General features: G+C 36.2%; 3 protein-coding genes across 4 annotated transcripts; 2 read left to right on the forward strand and 1 right to left on the reverse strand.

Annotated features, from left to right (window-relative positions):
* Positions 1 to 1,734: 1,734 nt before the first annotated feature.
* On the forward strand, positions 1,735 to 7,166 carry LOC107600307 (sentrin-specific protease 7-like). The gene is made up of 15 exons (XM_016292177.1): positions 1,735 to 1,775; positions 1,949 to 2,023; positions 2,197 to 2,230; positions 2,464 to 2,661; positions 2,814 to 3,064; positions 3,400 to 3,536; positions 4,111 to 4,227; positions 4,846 to 4,965; positions 5,099 to 5,191; positions 5,439 to 5,602; positions 5,705 to 5,742; positions 5,896 to 5,939; positions 6,342 to 6,410; positions 6,623 to 6,773; positions 6,859 to 7,166. The coding sequence occupies exons 2-15, from the start codon at positions 1,961 to 1,963 to the stop codon at positions 7,036 to 7,038; spliced, it is 1,659 nt and encodes a 552-aa protein (XP_016147663.1). The 5' UTR covers positions 1,735 to 1,775; positions 1,949 to 1,960; the 3' UTR covers positions 7,039 to 7,166.
* Positions 7,167 to 8,930: 1,764 nt separating this feature from the next.
* On the forward strand, positions 8,931 to 15,458 carry LOC107600812 (interphotoreceptor matrix proteoglycan 2-like). The gene is made up of 7 exons (XM_016292785.1): positions 8,931 to 9,446; positions 9,545 to 9,748; positions 11,776 to 11,942; positions 12,083 to 12,108; positions 12,249 to 12,275; positions 12,406 to 12,470; positions 15,271 to 15,458. The coding sequence occupies exons 1-7, from the start codon at positions 9,368 to 9,370 to the stop codon at positions 15,456 to 15,458; spliced, it is 756 nt and encodes a 251-aa protein (XP_016148271.1). The 5' UTR covers positions 8,931 to 9,367.
* Positions 15,459 to 15,510: 52 nt separating this feature from the next.
* LOC107600345 (mth938 domain-containing protein-like) lies at positions 15,511 to 17,855 on the reverse strand. Of its 2 annotated transcripts, none has more exons than XM_016292219.1 (4): positions 17,757 to 17,855; positions 17,248 to 17,390; positions 16,786 to 16,881; positions 15,511 to 15,912 (listed from the first exon to the last, which is right to left on the reverse strand). In XM_016292219.1, the coding sequence occupies exons 2-4, from the start codon at positions 17,377 to 17,379 to the stop codon at positions 15,772 to 15,774; spliced, it is 369 nt and encodes a 122-aa protein (XP_016147705.1). In that variant the 5' UTR covers positions 17,380 to 17,390; positions 17,757 to 17,855; the 3' UTR covers positions 15,511 to 15,771. The 2 variants fall into 2 exon arrangements, with proteins under 2 accessions (XP_016147705.1, XP_016147714.1); XM_016292228.1 differs by having other exon boundaries at positions 17,742 to 17,855.
* Between the last annotated feature and the right edge of the window lie 111 nt (positions 17,856 to 17,966).

Raw genomic sequence — 17,966 nt, forward strand, 5'->3', positions numbered from 1 at the left:
TAGTGACACGGCAGAAATATGGCACTGGAAGTTTTGCCTTGATTCATTCTTATATAAATAATTTTTAAGACGAACTTGAAGACTGAAATAACTTCTTCGGCAGGGAATAACTCAACAATGGCTCTGCGATGGGGTCATTCGCATGGATTTCTAATCTACCTGTTTCTGCTGGCTTTATGGCGTGCATGGTAAGCAAAACAAAAAGACATTTGTCAGTTTCACTGAGCTTTTCAAGGTAAAGCCGAAAATAGTATGGTTATACCAACGTCTCTCTCTCTCTTTCTCTCCCCCTCTCTCTGTCTCTTTCTCTCTCTCAAAGAAAAAAGAAGGTATAATTGTCACCATTTGAAAATAGCCTACAGTATACTTAAAGATATGAAATGGACGGAAAAAAATGTGAGTAATTCTGTCATCATTTACTTATCTTCATTTTGTTCCAAAACGGCATGACTTTATTTCTTCTGTGGAACATAAAAGAGATTTAGAGAAATTTCTGGTAACACTTTCTATGAAGACCATGCTTATAATGAATTATAGCCCCATTTATACGTACTTATAAGTATTACTATTCTATAAATATATTTATACAGACTCATTAAGACCTATACTGTGTTATAAGAACAGTTATAATTATGTTTATTATTTTTGTAATTATAAGGCATGCATTTTCTTCTTCAGTGTACATGCTCATAATCCATTATACACTGGTTTATAAATGATCAAATATAAAATAGTTCCAGAGACACTTGTTTGTTGTACCAATTACTTATTATGTCTTTAATGGCTAATGTTTGCATTAGAGGTAATGATTGGTAATTTTGATTTGTTCAAATCTATATCTCCTCAGCCATATGCATGGTATTGCTTATAGCAGTTTGTTTGGAATTATGCTTTAAAATATTGTTGCAGTGTTTTGCAAGTATGTAACATTTAAAAGAGTATTTTCAACTGTTTGTATTAATTATTTTCTTCATTATTACAGGAATTATTGTTCAGTAGTTACATTTACAAGTAAACAACTTAAACTGATAATGAGCACATCTTTAATGGTTTCTTAACATTTGCTTTAAGAAAATTGCATCCTATGTTTTCACTTTACTTAAAGCCATCAATGATGCATTTATATAGGTTATTAACTAGTAGTAGTACACACAATAAGCATTTATAAGAACTCAATACAGCCGTTAATAACAATATATTCACTTATTTGACAGAAATACGTCTGAATTACTAAAGTCATTGTTACTAATATATTAACATTATAGCAATGAACGTTGCATCTTTATAAATACATTCATAGAATGACATGGCCGACTAATTAATACTTATAAATCAGTTTATAATGGATTATGAACATGTGCATTGAAAAAGAGAATGCATGACTTATAGGTAATTATAAAAATAATATAAATGCAACTATAACTGTTCTTATAATGCAGTATAGGTCTTAATGAGTCTTTATAAATATGTTTATAAAATAGTAATACTTATAAATAAATATAAATGGAGGTATAATTCATTATAAGCATGGTCTTCATAGAAAGTGTTACCAACATTTTTTCTAACTGTGTATGATTGTTATTTGAAGTCAATAATTCCATTTTTGCCATGCTTAGTTGTTCTGTCCAGTGAAGAGGAAGAAGAAGTGGAAGGAGAGGAAAGAAAAGAGTTGGAAGCCTCTGCCCCAAACATCCAGCCACTGGAGGGTGCAAAAGACATGAATATAGTAGATAAATGGGTAAGAGTTTACAAGAAGAAAAAAACACCACACACAGGTGGGTATGATGATCCACCTACTGGACTAAAATAATTCATTATATTTACTAAATAATATAGCTGATTTTATGGCGTCTCATAATAGCTTATCTTGATGTAAAAACATTTAGCTTAACGGGGCTGTTGCAACCGGGACTGGCACTGATAAGTGTATGTATGTATTGATTGTCAGAGTTCTGCTGAGATGGAGCTGCAGCTGTCTTCCCTTCACATGGGTGGAGTTAGTGCTACTTGTGAGAGTATGAAGGTGAGAGTGATATGTTGATCTGATGGGTTGGAGTGATCAAATCTGTCTGAATCATTCCAGTCATGATTCAAACTAATTTACATGAAAATAGTGTAACAGGTGTGTGAAGAATGTTTATGAATCTCTCTCTATTTTCTATTTGTGTTACTGATTTTTAATATACCATTTTTCAGATCACTACAGACGAGATCACATTTTCATTGAAAGGTAAACCTGTTTTAAACACAAACAGTATTATTAGAAATATTCTGGTGAAGTGTACATTATTAAGCAATTGCTGTGTTTTCTTTTGTAGATTATTTAACAGTAAAATAACTCTATAACCTTTATTATTCCATACATTTTTATTTTCTGATTTATGTTAGATATAGATAAGATTGTATCAATGTCTAGTAGATATATTATGCATGTTTAAAACTTTTTTCTTTTTGTTTGTTCAGATTCTTCAATGAACATTTCTATATCGACGGCTAGTGTGTGTAATTACAGTGTATGGGAGGAGCCTGCATTTAGGGGGTGTGGCCTGGTTAAGGACAACGAGGTCCCACCACCTTCTCTGCTCTTTCTTTGGCTGTCTGATGCCCAGGCACACCAATTACACAATGACCTGTCCGTCATCCTGCCAGGCACATGTCCAGGTCAACCACCTGTCTATTTTCTTGATTACTTTATTGTTGAAACTGTAAAACATTTTTATATAGTTACTATTATTGCTAATATTTTTGAAAGCAATGACAGTACTTTCTATATTCTTTCTCCTTTTTACATACGTTTTGCTGTGTGTCTACAGCTGAAAGCAGTACGTGTGTGTTGCTGTGTTTGGCTGAACCTGTAACTGGTGTTGAAAGTGCTGTCTTGGCCTCTTTAATGGACATAGTGGGTTTGAACCAGAACAGCTTCAAACTCCACTCCCCCCTCACACAGCCGGAAAGCCTGAAACTGCTTCAGAGCTCCCAGGAAACACACCTTCTCCAAATGCTGATGCCCGAAACTGATCCTCAAACCAGCACTGCTGCACATGCCACTGTATCTACTGAGAAGGTTCAGTCAAAATATTGCGTTGTTGTATCTTGCATGCTTGCTTTTTTTTCTTGTTTGCAAGTTAATTTCTTTCTTGTAGTTAATGTTTAATGTTAATAATTTAGTTACAAAATATTAGGCTGATTATAGGCAAGTTATTTGAATTGTATCATATTATTAAATACAAAATACAGAAGAATTTTCACTTTTCAAACCCTCTGTATGTCAGTGTGGTGGTTTTTAAACGATCTGTTTTTCCAGCTTAGTTTGATCTGGGAGGGCTAGGAAGAAAATGATCGATTATAGGAGGGGAAAAACTGTTTTGGCCGTTTTATGGATTTAATGTGTGTTTTCAGTCTCAGGATTCTGAAGTTCAGTTGAAGCCAGTTTACACGCTGTGCCACAGAAGAGCTCAGGGTTCATACAGTGTTACCTTGGCACCTACACTTGGGGCAGAATGGGCCCCGTACCAACACTGTGGTCCAGCATGCAGGTAAAAATGTTTTTAATGTTTTTTGACAGAAATCTATAATGATCACCAAAGCTGCATTTATTTGATCAGTAATACAGCAAAAAAAACAACAAAAAAAACACTTATATTGGAAAATATTGTTACAATTGAAAAAAAAAAACTTTATTTTAAGATATAATTTATTCTGTAATGTCAAAGCCAAATTTTCTGCATCATTACTCTAGTCCTTAGTATCACATGAGCCTTCAGAAACCATTCAAAAATGCTGATTTGGTGCTCAAGAAACATTCCTTATTTATTATCGTCATGATGTAAACAGTTGTGCTGCTTAATATTCTTGTGGAAACCGTGATGCATTTTTTCAGGATTTTTTGATGAACAGCAAGTTTAACAGTTTAACATTTATTTTAAATAGAAATAGTTTGTAACATTATAAATGTCTTTACTTTCACTTTTGATTAATTTAATCTGTCCTTGCTGAATAAGTGTTCATTAAAAAAAAAATTAAACTCTTCTTGGCCTCAAAGGGTTTACATAACCCTATTTATTTTGTCTGAACCTCAGTCCTAATTTACTTTCATTCAACTCTGTTTAGATTGATTCAGTTCCCTCCTCCACCCTCGAAAGGAGCCATCACCGTGACAACAGAGGATCTGGAGTGTTTAGACAGTGGCGAGTTTCTTAATGATGTCATCATCGACTTCTACCTCAAGTAAGACAACCAAGGATGGCTTTTATACACAACGTATCAGTGGGAGGAGTTGAATTAGATCCAGTCACTCCTTCACAGTTGTTTGGGAAGAAGTAAGCACTGGGGGCTTTGACTATCAGCATGAAGTTTGGAAGCACTATGATGTGGAAAAACAACTAAACATTGGCTGTTTTTAACATTACATTACCCTTCAAATCTTTGGGGTCAATAAGGCTTATTATAATAATTACATATGATTTCTTTTAGACTAGAGTAAGGGCTGCTGAAAATTCAGCTTTGCCATCACAGGAATGGATTACATTTTAAAATATATTCAATTAGAAAATGGTTATTTTAAATTGTAATAATATTTTGCAATATTGCTGTTTTTATTTTTGAACAGATAGGCTAAATGCAGCCTTGTTGTGCATAAGACGTGTTTTTCCAAAAAAAAATTAAATTCTTACTGACTGCAAACTTTTGAACTGTACTGTATGTTTTAGGTGCTTAATCTGAAATCACTGTAACCTAAATACTGTATGTCTACCCTATTTACTTGCTACTAAAAGGCTCAAACTGTCCTCTTTGAGTCCTCATTGACCGCAAACTGATGATGCATTTTGTATGTGTGTTTTTCAGGTATCTTCTGGTGCAAAAGGCCCCGCAAGCATCTGTAGACAGATCTCATGTTTTCAGCAGTTTTTTCTATAAACAGCTCACACGCAGAGACAACGCTAATGAGGACAGTACAAGCACACCGTGAGTATTTGTTAGACGGCACACATATATTCATATATATATACCCCTTTTGAGATACTGATATGCACTTTCCTTTGATAAATGCTTATTGTTACAAATGTTTTTTGTTTTTACAACTTTGGTTGTCCATCAGAGCTCAGGTCAGAAGGCATCAGCGTGTGAGGACGTGGACGCGTCATGTAGACATCTTTGACAAAGACTTCCTGTTTGTGCCTGTCAATCAAGAGTGAGTATCAGCTATATAAATACAGTGTTTGGACACTTAAGCCAAAATTACTTTTGAGGGCCAGTGTTTTTAGAGCTGTGTTTGCTTTTTAATTACATGTTGCAATTTTTTTCTTGAAATTTCATTCACTAATTTGTGCTCTCTATGGACATTATAAAATGTTTGAGCTTTAATTTGCCTTGAATATACCAGTGTGTAATATATCATGTTTATAAGTGTCTTATATCATGTCTGCTGTTTGTTTCAGAGCTCACTGGTACCTCGTGGTGATCTGTTTTCCTGGGTTAGAAGAGCCACAGTATGTGACAAGGGACGGCAGAGACTCTGTGCAGGGTGATGGAGGTGAAGGTTTGGGTGAGTCTGAGGGTGAGATCCATGGAGAGAATAGATCCAACAGTGATGAGGACAAAGGTAAGATGTGTCAGTTTTGAAAAATGTATTATTAATTTACGTATGCTTACTACTTTTAAGTATCATTTGATGATTCTAGACAAACTTTTGTTCTTAATCTAGATGACAGTCGTATAAAGTCAAGCATGACTCATCTTCCCGTAAGTCAAATTAACTTTAATAACAGGTCTTGCTAGTCAGAAATCTTTATTTGACAATTGGATTTGTTGAATGGCATTTGATTTGATAAAATGTCATGTGGACACAGATAGTTTGCACATGCACAGTTATAGCAGAACCTTTTCCTTCTGTAGAAGTGTACGGAAAATACCTGCAAGAGACCTATTGTGTGTAAAAGGTATGTGTGTATGTGTGTGTGTGTGTGTTTTAAATTAACTGATTTGTTTTTGTCATAATGTAGAGAATTTAGTGTGAGAAAAGAGAATAGTTTAGGTTTTCCAATAAAAAAAACGTTTGTGCTGCATACATTACGATAATATTAAAATAGTACTATATAATGGATTTTAGATATTTTCTGTTGTTATTTTGATTATAAAAAGTTTTTCTTTCTATAATTATGTTGCTTTTTATTCATGTATTTTTTATGATGCAGTTATGGAGGCTTTCAGGAAAAGGATTTAACTGCTAATGTATCGCACAACAAACTACTATTTTTTAACTAAAACTAACTAACATTCTAAAACGACATTTTTTTTAACCATGAGTTTTGAGAATTATTTTTACTCTTTATTTTTTTCAGACCATGCATTCTCATCATGGATTCCCTGAAGTTGTCGGTTCACGAACGTATCTTCAAACTCTTGCGCGAGTGAGTGTTTGTGAACTTAATACAGTCCAGCTTAATCGCATATTTATGTTAAGCGCTGTTGTTGTTGCTATCTTTATTATTATTAATTGTTTGCTGGTATTATGTAAATAGTACTAGTGCAACACGATATTTTTGCCTGTAATTTCAATATATATAATGTGTATAATGAAATTTCTTTTCATGACATGATTTATTTTGATGTTTTTTTTTAGATACCTTCAGGTGGAGTGGCAGACAAAAAGAGGTGGTCATCGTGACTTTAGTGGTGACCACATGATAGGTTCCCACTGTACAGTCCCCCTACAGGACAACAGCAGTGACTGTGGCCTTTATCTGCTACAATATGCAGAAAGTTTTTTACAGGTAGAATTACACCCATTCTTTATTCCAAATTTTCAATTCAATTTCAAATCTATTTTGATAGCAATGCTATTTGTATATCTTTAAGGACCCTGTGGTAGACTTTGAATTGCCATTGAGATTGGAGCGCTGGTTTCCACGGCAACAGGTGCGAGGTAAACGGGAGGAGATTCGAGACCTCATCCTACATCTGTACAGGTTTCAGCAAGGCTCTCTGGGACATGAATCTTTAGAAGATAGGACAGATCATGGGAATGTCATTCAGTGATGTTAAGCTTTTAGGTTCATGTGATTATTTTACGCTAGATATATTTATATTTTAGCTGATTTTGAACCTTTTATATTAATTTTATGCTTTTGTATACGCTGTTGGAAAAACTTTAGAAATAAATAAATGTCGATAAAATGATGACAAATCGTTTTGCTCTTTTTAATCTCAAATTTCTTTCTATGTCTGTGTTTTTGTCGAGGTAAGTAGCTCAAACTTTCTTTAAAGGGGTCATATGGCAAAACATTTATTGATCTTTCAAGCCAAAAATAAGAAGACCCTGTTAAAATGGACATTTGTACTGTGTTTATGCTCTCTCTTAACAGTGGCTTCGGTTGTGATGAATGAATGCCTGGACACATGATTGGATAAGCAGTTGGGTGTGGCATGAGTCCTTGTTCTGATTGGCTAATTCATTAGTAGTGGTCAAGTAGAGCATCAAAAGGCTGGGTGCGTGCAGGGATGGTATAGGTTTAACACTAATCAGACAGTTAGAGATTAGACTGATATGCAGACCACCCACCTTCTTCTAGTAATCCCAGAATTCCAGACAATGATGTTCTCTATTTGTTTGCTTATTCAATTTAGTGTATACTAGCTGGTAAACTGTGATTATTAATCTTTAAGTTTGTGTACCAAGGAGGTCTGTAAAACCTGGTGGAAGCTACATGGTAGCATTTCCTGCCTTTGAGACAGGCCTATTTTTGGAACAGCATGCTTCCATACTATTTCTGCTATATCTGTCGTGTGCACCTTTCATTTCCAGTATGATAAGTGATTTGGAAATCTCAAGTATTGAACAGTTTGATCAGGCTAACAAAGGTAAAGATATGTTTTACACAAAATGGATAGCGCAAAGTATACATACTACAGAAATAGTAGCTTTAATACAATAAAAAGTCGTATGAAAGCATGCTACACTGAAAAATAAAAATAAAAAATCTGGAAAAAATGGATAAAGTCCTGGCAGAAAATTACCAGTGTGTTTTCTGTAACCTTTTTGGACATTCCCTCCAGTCTTCAAACAACACAACACAATTCAATGTGTAATTCAAAAAAACAAAAACCACTGGGCTGTATTTTTACAAACATTTACTGTACCTGTGGTGGTTAATTTCTAAGGACACAGACACTAAGCCACATGTACGGTAATTGTATTGTAGCAGTTAAATCGGTGTGTGAGCACAGGGGGTACAAAATCCTGTCTTAGTCTTAGCCATGCAAGTCACGCACGGCCACATCTAAAACAAAATCTTATTTAGAATGAATAATTTCCTAAAATGGCCCTGAATCTGAAAAATCACACCTGTCTCTGTGATATCCTTGTCAGTCAGGTCTTTAGAGGGCAGGGTTTTGGAAAGAAGGAGCATGTTTGGAGGTCTCATTCAGTGGCTACGGTTTTTAGCTATTGTTCCCAGATGTGAATCTGTTGAAAATGCAAATTTGGGCATTAATAGTTTTGTAAAAAAAACAGTTTTAGAGCACTGCAATGCTCCATCTAAAAAGACAGGCTTCTCTCTGGTGATGTATGCCAGACTTGTCCAGCCATTTAGTACACTTAAACCCTGCCCCTTTCTTATATTCAACTGCAAGGTTGCATTCAGATCTGCCCTGTGCTACATTTTATTTCTATCACTACTTCCATTTCATTGCAACTTTTGTTGCATACTTTTGGTCATGTAATTTACTTGTTTATTACCTTGTACTTAATTGCTATATTGCATTTGTTTATTTGACATTATACCAGTCCAAAGCTTATATGAGTCAAAGCATCTTGATTCCAGTTCATTTACAGTTGTTGCAGACTTTAAGGGTTAAACCATTAACACCTGTCCTTAACCTTACAGGTGGTCAAGTGTTCAGTTGAGCAGTGATTACGTAAGCGTCACGTTAGTATGCCTCCACTGAGAACTGTATATTGGGTTCAGATTATTTTGGTTTATGGATATCTGGCAAATCAGATTTTCCTTGTTTTCTCCTTAACTCCTCATTTCCAGCACATGTATATTTGGTTTGCGCTCATAGTTAACTCCAGTTCTTCCAGTTACTGCTTGATTAGCTGCTCTACAGGATTACTAAACAAGATTAGAAGAAGAAAAAAAGGAAAATCCCTTCCATCTGCCTACCTGCCATAGGATCCCCACAGTTCTACACCTGTGCTCATCTTTGACAATCTGGATAGCAATTTATAACAACAATATACTATCATAACTATCAGTGGATACTGTGTAACAGGTATGCACAGGTGTGGGAAGGTTTGGTCACATCGTCCGAAGTGAAGCGGCTACTATTGCACAACAGCTTAATTTTCAAGCCACAGGAAGTCACTATGTGGAAACTCATATGGACCTGTATCCTGTGTTGGTTAGGCTGCATTTTTGCAATAAGCCAGCTGGATATTTCTGCAGGTGTGTATCTTTGTGTATGTGTGTATATATGTATTAGGTGGGAGTGTGATGGCTAATGGTTATCACCAAGTAATTTGTTTGTATATTTCTTTTTTCAGGGGAAGTTGACCGTATTCTCATGTTTGGAAACTCCGATAAGCACTCACAAAGATTGTTTCAAAGGTTTGTGGAAAAGCCTGCAGACCATGGACCCTTGCCAAGACATAAGCGTAATGTTTTTCTGTCCAGTGGACTACGCCTCTGCAGTCAAGAAACAGTGCAGCAAGCCGTCAGTAACCACCTGAAATATTACCAGCTCAGAGGTGAGACACTATTACTAATTCTGTTTAAACTTTTAGTATTAATATTATAGTATTAATAGTAATAGCATTGTATAATCTGTGTATAGTGTTGCTTGTACATGCATTAATTTACTATATATACAGAATTCAGTGCCAAAGAACTGAAAGTAGCTTTTTGTATACTTCCTTTTTGGAACATTCTAAAACCACAAGCCTTAGTGTCTCTTAAAGATATAATTAAAGATTACATAATATTAATACACAATTTTGGCACAAAAACACAATTAAGTGGATGCAGAGGTGAATTTTTTATATTTTCACTACTTTTAGTCTTTTTGGTAATAGCCTTTTTACTAACAGAAGATAGACCCTAAATGACATCATTCCACAAAGAGTTATATCATTTTTGGTTGGAAAACAACAGCACAAACATGAGACATCATTAGCTCTGAAGAATTTAGGATTTTATTAATAGGTAAGAGCAAGGACAGCTGGCAGAAAGTTGTACCGTATATATTGCTAGATATATTAAAAACTAATCATGAAGTTCTTGCAGATTCTCTTCTTGTGCCGACCTGTGGTTAAAATAATCATCACCATTAGCACATTGCAAATAGACCATTACCCAAAACCAAATCTTGACCCAAGTAACAAGATTCTAATCAGATCCACATTTATGTTAAAACCTCATCATCAAGAATCTACAAAGATTTCCATTAAATAATAATCAACTAGTACAAGCTATTCTGTAGAGCTGACAGCATGTAATGATGAGATCTCATTAGCGTTTGGCAGTCAGATCCACTCTGAGGTTTCAGGTTAGTGTTGAAGGACCTCAAGACAATCGAATTAGAAGGCAATATGGTGGGGGTAAAAGTCAGCTAACACATTGGATTAGGGCCAGTAAGGTCAAAGCCTTTATATCCATGACTGAGATTGAGGGTGTGAGCGATCTTGTCTAAGCACATTTGGTACACTAATTGTAAAAGTAGAGTTTGTGATTGCACCACAGTGTCTGGACTAAAAATTGCTGTCTCTGTCAAGAAAATGCACCCATGTGTGCAAACAACTGTGGCACAGAATTCCAATTTCAACATTCTTGCAAAATAAAATAGAAATAGTCTTATCAGGTTACTTGGGTGTTGCAGTGACGTATCAGATGGTAAATCCATGGTGCTTTGACATACGGTGGTAATGATTAATTACCATTTCCTCTTTTACCATTACCATTTTCAAGACTATCACAGTATTAATATTATGTTTGTCAAAAATGAGGTACTTCCATAGTACTTCAAATATGTAATTTGTAACAACAGCAGATTATTGGATTATGCTGAATGTTAGACTATATGTTTGCTTCTGTGTTTTTTTTTAGCATTATGAGCCGTATGTTTGTCGTGGGAAGCTCAAAAATCCTGGCTGTAGAGCCAAGTGTCTAAGTGTCCAGTCCTCACTTAAAGGGATAGTTCACCCAAAAATGAAAATTCTGTCATTAATTACGTGAGCGTGTGGCGGCGCCGGCGCTGACCCAGATCCGGCGTGATGACATCATTACGCCAGATCTGGGTCAGCACCGCCACACGCTCGCGTCATGATACTGTCGTGAACGCGCGTCCAAAGTGATGCAGTGGAGACGAAAATGTGGAATAAAGTCATTATTTTTGTTTTCTTTGTGCAAAAAAGTATTCTTGTAGCTTCATAACTTTACAGTTGAACCACTGATGTCACAGACTACTTTGTCGATAATCTTGGTACTTTTCTGGACCTTGAACGTGGTAGTTACCTTGCTGTCTATGGCAGGGTCAGAGAGCCCTCATATTTCATCAAAAATATCTTAAATTGTGTTCCGAAGATGAACGAAGGTCTTACGGGTTTCGGACAACACAAGGGTGAGTAATTAATGACAGAATTTTCATTTTTGGGTGAACTAACCCTTTAAGTGGTCAATCCTGTGAAATCCTTTCCTGTCAAGACCGACTGATTGTATTACTTACTGTTCTGATGCGTTTTGTTGCACTAATACAATGTTGTTGTTGTTTTTACATCAGCATGTCAGGAAATCGTGTGGGAGGCTTTCAAAACCTTCTTGGATCGCCTCCCAAATCAGGACGAATACAAGAGCTGGATGAGCCAGTGCCAGACAGAAAGACTCTCTATACAGGAGATTGGCGCTGCCTTTAGCCAATCAGAAGAACACTTAGCACTTATCCACAAAGTATGTAGCACAAGACCTGTATCATTAATGTTGTATTAGTTATATTAGCTGATACTTTTGGTATGGATAGAGTATCATTGGTGACTGGTGCATGTGCATATCTGACGTCTTGTCTTTTGAATCTTTATGGTTCATTACAGAGACTTGCGCAGACGGGGCTGAAAAGGTGCATTAACATTTTAAAAACCTGTTTTCACCCCCCCAATCCTTTTATAAATACCCCCTTCTCCTCAGCCATTTATTTATTGTAATTGTCTTACTGAGTCTGTTTTTCTCCTCACCATTTGTCTTCCTCTTTCTTTTCAGTAATACACCTAGATACTCAGTATGCAGGTATACACACTTTATACCTGTTCTTTATTTTTTCATTAAATGTACCATGCATTAGAGAACTTGTGTGTGTGGTTGAATAGTTAACTCATACATTTGAAGGATTTTTTCATTTTCATTTTTTTTTATACAGACCTGAGGAGTCTTCGCAAGACCATGTGCCACCAGGTCTGTCTATTATGATTGTTGTTGCTGACAGTTTCTTACATAAATGTATAAAACCCTTACAAAATCTTTTTGGTAGTACTGTATATTATTGTTTCTACTCCATGCCCCGCCTTTCTGAAATGCGTAAATTTTTACAAGCTCGTCGGTCTGAAAAGCGAGGTGTGCTCTGATTGGCCAGCTGTCCAGTGCGTTGTGATGTATGGCTGAATACCTCAAGCGTGTGTTACGCCCTTACCATACTGTGATGCCCTGTCCGGCCGGAGCGACGAGACAAAAACATTAAAACCCATTATAAATGAGGCATTTGTAGCATTCAGTGGGAACATAATTACGGATTATAATGACTTGTGATGTCTTTTTACGCATTGCATCGCGCTGCGTAAACATAAAATCATGTCTGCATTTGTGATCGGAGAAATGACAAACAACAAGTGCTACTCTACACTGCTCAAAGCTTGCGTTTGAATTATCAGTGGCAAATCCTTTAATTATGAAGACATTCTTACAGTCTGTGAGTCAGAACAGCCGGCATTGTAGTCTACTCTTCCAGGTTCAGGAAACAGTCCTCCATAAAATGCGCTGGACACATCTGAATATTTGGGTTGAACTGTTCTGGAACAGTGTTGTAAATACAACTTAACCACTGATTTCTAGTCGTGTCCTTTTTTGGAAGGCCAAACAAAGTAGTTTCACTTTCAAAAAGAAACACAGCGTCACACACGGCGGCCTAGAGTGAGGAACGGCCGGAGGTTTCGACAAAGGAGCGGCCGGCGGGCTTGCAGCAACCACATGTGACGACCCCGGGCTGAACTCCGCTTTGTCCACGGTGAAAGCCGATCCAGCGATCCAAAGCGCGAAGTTGATGTATTTCCTCAGCGACCAGCCCGGATCAGCTCTAGGCATGACGAAGTGGATATCGTCCTCTTTTGAAAGACCAAACAAAGTAGTTTCACTTTCACAACGAGAAACACAGAGCCTTATACACAGCAACAATACTACAGCGAGAATGAAAGTTAGCCTTCTTTCTTTGCATGAACATTTGGGCGGCATTATGCAAATCTTCCCACATCGTGACGTATGTGGGGGCGTGTTAGAACGAGCCATTTTAGGAGGGCGTGGTTGACTCTTAACTTTTATAAAGAATATCTCTTTGGATTTGAGACTTTAGTCTTTGCAACTTTACAGATCTTTATGCACCAAGAGCTTGTAACACTCCAAAGAGAAAGGAAAAATTGAAATCGCATCATATGACCCCTTTAAATTCAGTTATGAAAAGGTAGTTTGATCTTGTTTGTGTTGGAAAAGTAAAACTGATTACCCCTTGGCAACTGCTAGTTGGTCAAATTAGTTCTTAAAATACAGTCTTACCATGGTGGCCCCTGGTTGTTTCACTAAGTTTTGTATAGTATTTTCTTTACACTTTACTTCAAAAACTATGTCTAAAAAGGGTAATATTTTATGTATTTGAGGTCAGAGATGTGGGAACGGTGAAGAGAGAGAGGGCAAACATTTTGCATTTTAGGTCAGCATTGCTGTCTAATCAGCCAATATCGTCTTAAATACCCTGCATCGCACTTATATATTGCATCATTCCATGACCAAATATAAGAAATCTTGATTTTTGTAAAATTTTGCGACAAGATGTTAATTAATTAAGTTTTTTTGCTTGTGAAAAATTACAGTTTTGGACATATAATAAAAAGTGTGACCCTTGACCATAAAATCAGTCATAAGTAGCACGGGTATATTTGTAGCAATAGCCAACAATACATTGTATGGGTCAAAATTATAGATTTTTCTTTTATGCCAAAAATCATTAGGATATGAAGTAGATCATGTTATTGTTCCATGAAGATAAAATTTCCTTCTGTAAATATATCAAAACGTAATTTTTGATTAGTAATATGCATTGCTAAGGACTTCATTTGGACAACTTTAAAGGCGATTTTCTCAATATTTAGATTTTTTGCACCCTCAGATTCCATATTTTCAAATATTTGTATCTCGACCAAATATTGTCCTATCCTAACAGACAATACATCAATGGAAACTTATTTATTCAGCTTTTAGATGATGTATAAATCTCAATTTCAATGACTGGTTTTGTGGTCCAGGGATATATATATATATATATATAAACAACCTTTAAGATTTACGATGTTAATAACTGTGGAAATGTGGCATCAGTCTGTAAAAAGGGTTCATTTTGCACAAGTCATCAGTGCATGCTATTCAAAAGAAAAAAAATAGTATTTACTTTAATTATATCAGTTTCACGGTATACTGTTTTTGCACGGAAATTCTTAGGATTACTGAAGTAAAATATTTGCAAATGACGTTTTATGCTGACTAACAAATTGCAGGAAGACATTATCATTAAAAAGGTTTTCGTACACTACACTAACAAAAGTACCTTGGAGTGCTTTTTACTATACCATAGTATTTTAATGTGTGCATTTATATACCATCTGTTACCATCCCAGTCATTTTTGTAGGAGTGCAATGGCAGCGTAAAGTAGAATGTAATCTAAAGTGCATCGTACATTTTTGTGTTCTTATTTTTTATATTGTGTTATTATATATTATTATAACCATTAAAAAAAACATTGTTACTTGAAATAAAATAAAATATTAAAAACATTTCCCATTTATATTTAGTTTAACTCAAATGACTAAAATAAAAACTATATAAACATATTTATAAAAATGACAGAAACACAAAAAAATTCAATTAAAATGAAAACAGAAAATATTAAAATCGAATTCAAAATATTAATAAAAACTATAGTAGTATCTCAACGATACTAAAATAACGGGTTTTTACTTTCAGAGGCCTGTCAGGTTGAGGTGCGGTTGCTCCTGGCCTACAGCTCCAGCAGCAGTAAACCATCTGCCTCTAAACCTGTGTGGAATGAGAGTCTGGACGGCCTGCCCACCAGCGAGAGCTGCATCGAGGGCACAATCCACCTCAGCAAACCCGTCAAAGTCTTCATCATGCCCAAACCAGCTCGCCGCTGACCTGACGAACCCAAGCAGTACATGTGAAATTAACAGCCACCACAAACTCAAGTGTTTTCACAATTACGTTTTATCTGAAATAAATGTATTTTTTTTTGTTCATTTGTATCACTGGTGTGTGTGATAATGGGGTATTTTCACAGCCTACATCCAACGATTATAAAGCAAATAACATTTTCACCAAAGGAAAAAAAATCATCCAATAGCTCAGTGTAAATTATGAAGCATCTATTAAGAAAACAATGTTCATTTGAAATGTAAGGCACTTTAAACAACCCATAAAATGAATTAGCTGGTTGTGTTAATGATGTGATCAGCAGGTGGAGTGGAAGACCCCGCCGACTTTAGCTCCCTGTTCCACCAGAGCGTTATATTCTTTAACGGCCTGCTCGGTCTGAAACACCCTCACGTCGACACCCTGCTTCTTCACGTAATCTAGGGTGGACGGAGGCACCTGAAACATAAAAAAAGCAAAGTAGCTTATTTAAAATAATATTTGCTGAAAATGTACTCATTTTCAGGCCATCCAAGATGTAGATGAGTTTGATTCTTCATCAGATTTGGAGAAATGTAGCATTACATCACTTGCTCAGCAATGGATCCTCTGCAGTGAATGGGTGCCATCAGAATGAGAGTCCAAACAGCTGATAAAAACATCACAATAATCCACACCACTCCAGTCCAGCAGTTAATGTCTTGAGAAGCCAAAAGCTGCGTGTTTGTAAGAAACAAATGCATCAAGATGTTTTAACTTTTAACTGTTGTTGAGTCCATAATCCATAATAAGGCTTCCTCCAATGGAAAAAGTAATCTCATCTGAATCAGGAGAGAAATATGTACAGATTAAACACCATTTACTAGCAAAAACAGCTCTAAACACATATGTGGGTGGATTTGAGAGGACAACAGGAGATGGACTGTTTAACTGGAGGAAGAGTTATTATGGATTATGGACTCCTATTTTAGCCAGAAGCAACAGTTTGAAGTTAAAATCATAGATGGATTTGTTTCTTACAAACTCACAGCTTTTAGCTTCACAAGATGTTAACTGATGGACTGGAGTGGTGTAGATTATTGTGATGTTCTTATCAGCTGTGTTTGGACTCTCATTCTGACGGCACCCATTCACTGCAGAGCATCCATTGCTGAGCAAGAGATGTGATGCTCAATTTCTCCACATCTGTTCCCCTGAAGAAACGAACTCATCTTGGATGGCCTTGATGGTGAGTAAATGTTCAGCAAATTTTCATTTCTGGGTGAACTATTCCTTTAAAGATTGCAATATTCAGATGATGGACAGTGCTGATCAGCAAATTCACATTGTTACCTGTAGAGCTTCACTCATCCCTCTTCCAATGACCAGCGTCTGCACTCCTTTCTTCAGGACGTCTTCCAGGTCGGCCGGCTGGACGCCTGGATAATGCTGGCAGGAGCACAGATGCACGTTAGACAGATCTCTAATAAATAACATTTAATTAAAGCAAACTGGTTCTGATATGTTTTTGGTCACTACATAGTTCCCATACTTTATTTGTGTTATTTCATAGTTTTAAAAGCTTTACTATTATTCTAAAATGTAGAAAACAGTAATAAAACAAATCAGTATTCCAGTAGACACAATGTGTTTTGCACTGACAAAACAAAAGACATAATGTACATTATATCAGGCATTTCTGTAACATCAAATGGCTCTCAAACACGTTGCAATTTTTATGACAATGTGAACTTGTAAGAGGATAATGTCATAAGTTGAGGATGATTTTACAGTGTGATCTGGTGTTAATCTTACATCTGTACCAGTTTCACGCCAGTCCCAGGCTCGGCTGCCACCCGGCCACACTTTACAGTCTTTATAGGATGTGGAGCAACCTTTGACCTTCATGTGGCCCCAGGATAAAGATGCAATTTCTGGAGAAGACATGCTCAGCTTTCCTGTAACAGAGTGGAAGACAAATCACATGCATTCATTTTATTAAGTACCATGCTATTTTTTAAAGTTCCTTGTAAATACAATAGTACATAGGTTAAAATTTCAGTACTATGGTTTTACTATCTGGCACCATCCATGCACTTTGTTGTAAGCGATGCCACTCTAATCTAATCAACCCTAACTGCTTTTTAACATGTTATTAACCTAAAATACCATTTAGAAGCACTTGTATATGAATGCACACAACAAAACATGCCTTATCCGCTTTAAACGAGCTTTTTATTCATGCAACAAATTATATTCGTAACCAAAACAACTTTATAAATCATGCACTATAAATGTATTTCCTTTATATTATATAATCTTGCCTCGGCCTGCAACTCGATCTTGCTTGTGTTGTGTTTCTCTTCGTGTGACGGCGGGACACGCCCACAAGGTACGTCACTGGCCGGCGTCAAATCAGCGTACGCTTCTCATTGGCTGGCGTTCAGTGACGTACAATAAGCTGCCACTACGTATATACACGATATATTATAAGATATTATTATTAGAATAATTGCATTTGTTTACGTCATATC

This window comes from Sinocyclocheilus grahami, unplaced genomic scaffold, assembly GCF_001515645.1.
Source record: "Sinocyclocheilus grahami isolate Dianchi unplaced genomic scaffold, SAMN03320097.WGS_v1.1 scaffold14.1, whole genome shotgun sequence".
Lineage (NCBI taxonomy): Eukaryota > Metazoa > Chordata > Actinopteri > Cypriniformes > Cyprinidae > Sinocyclocheilus > Sinocyclocheilus grahami.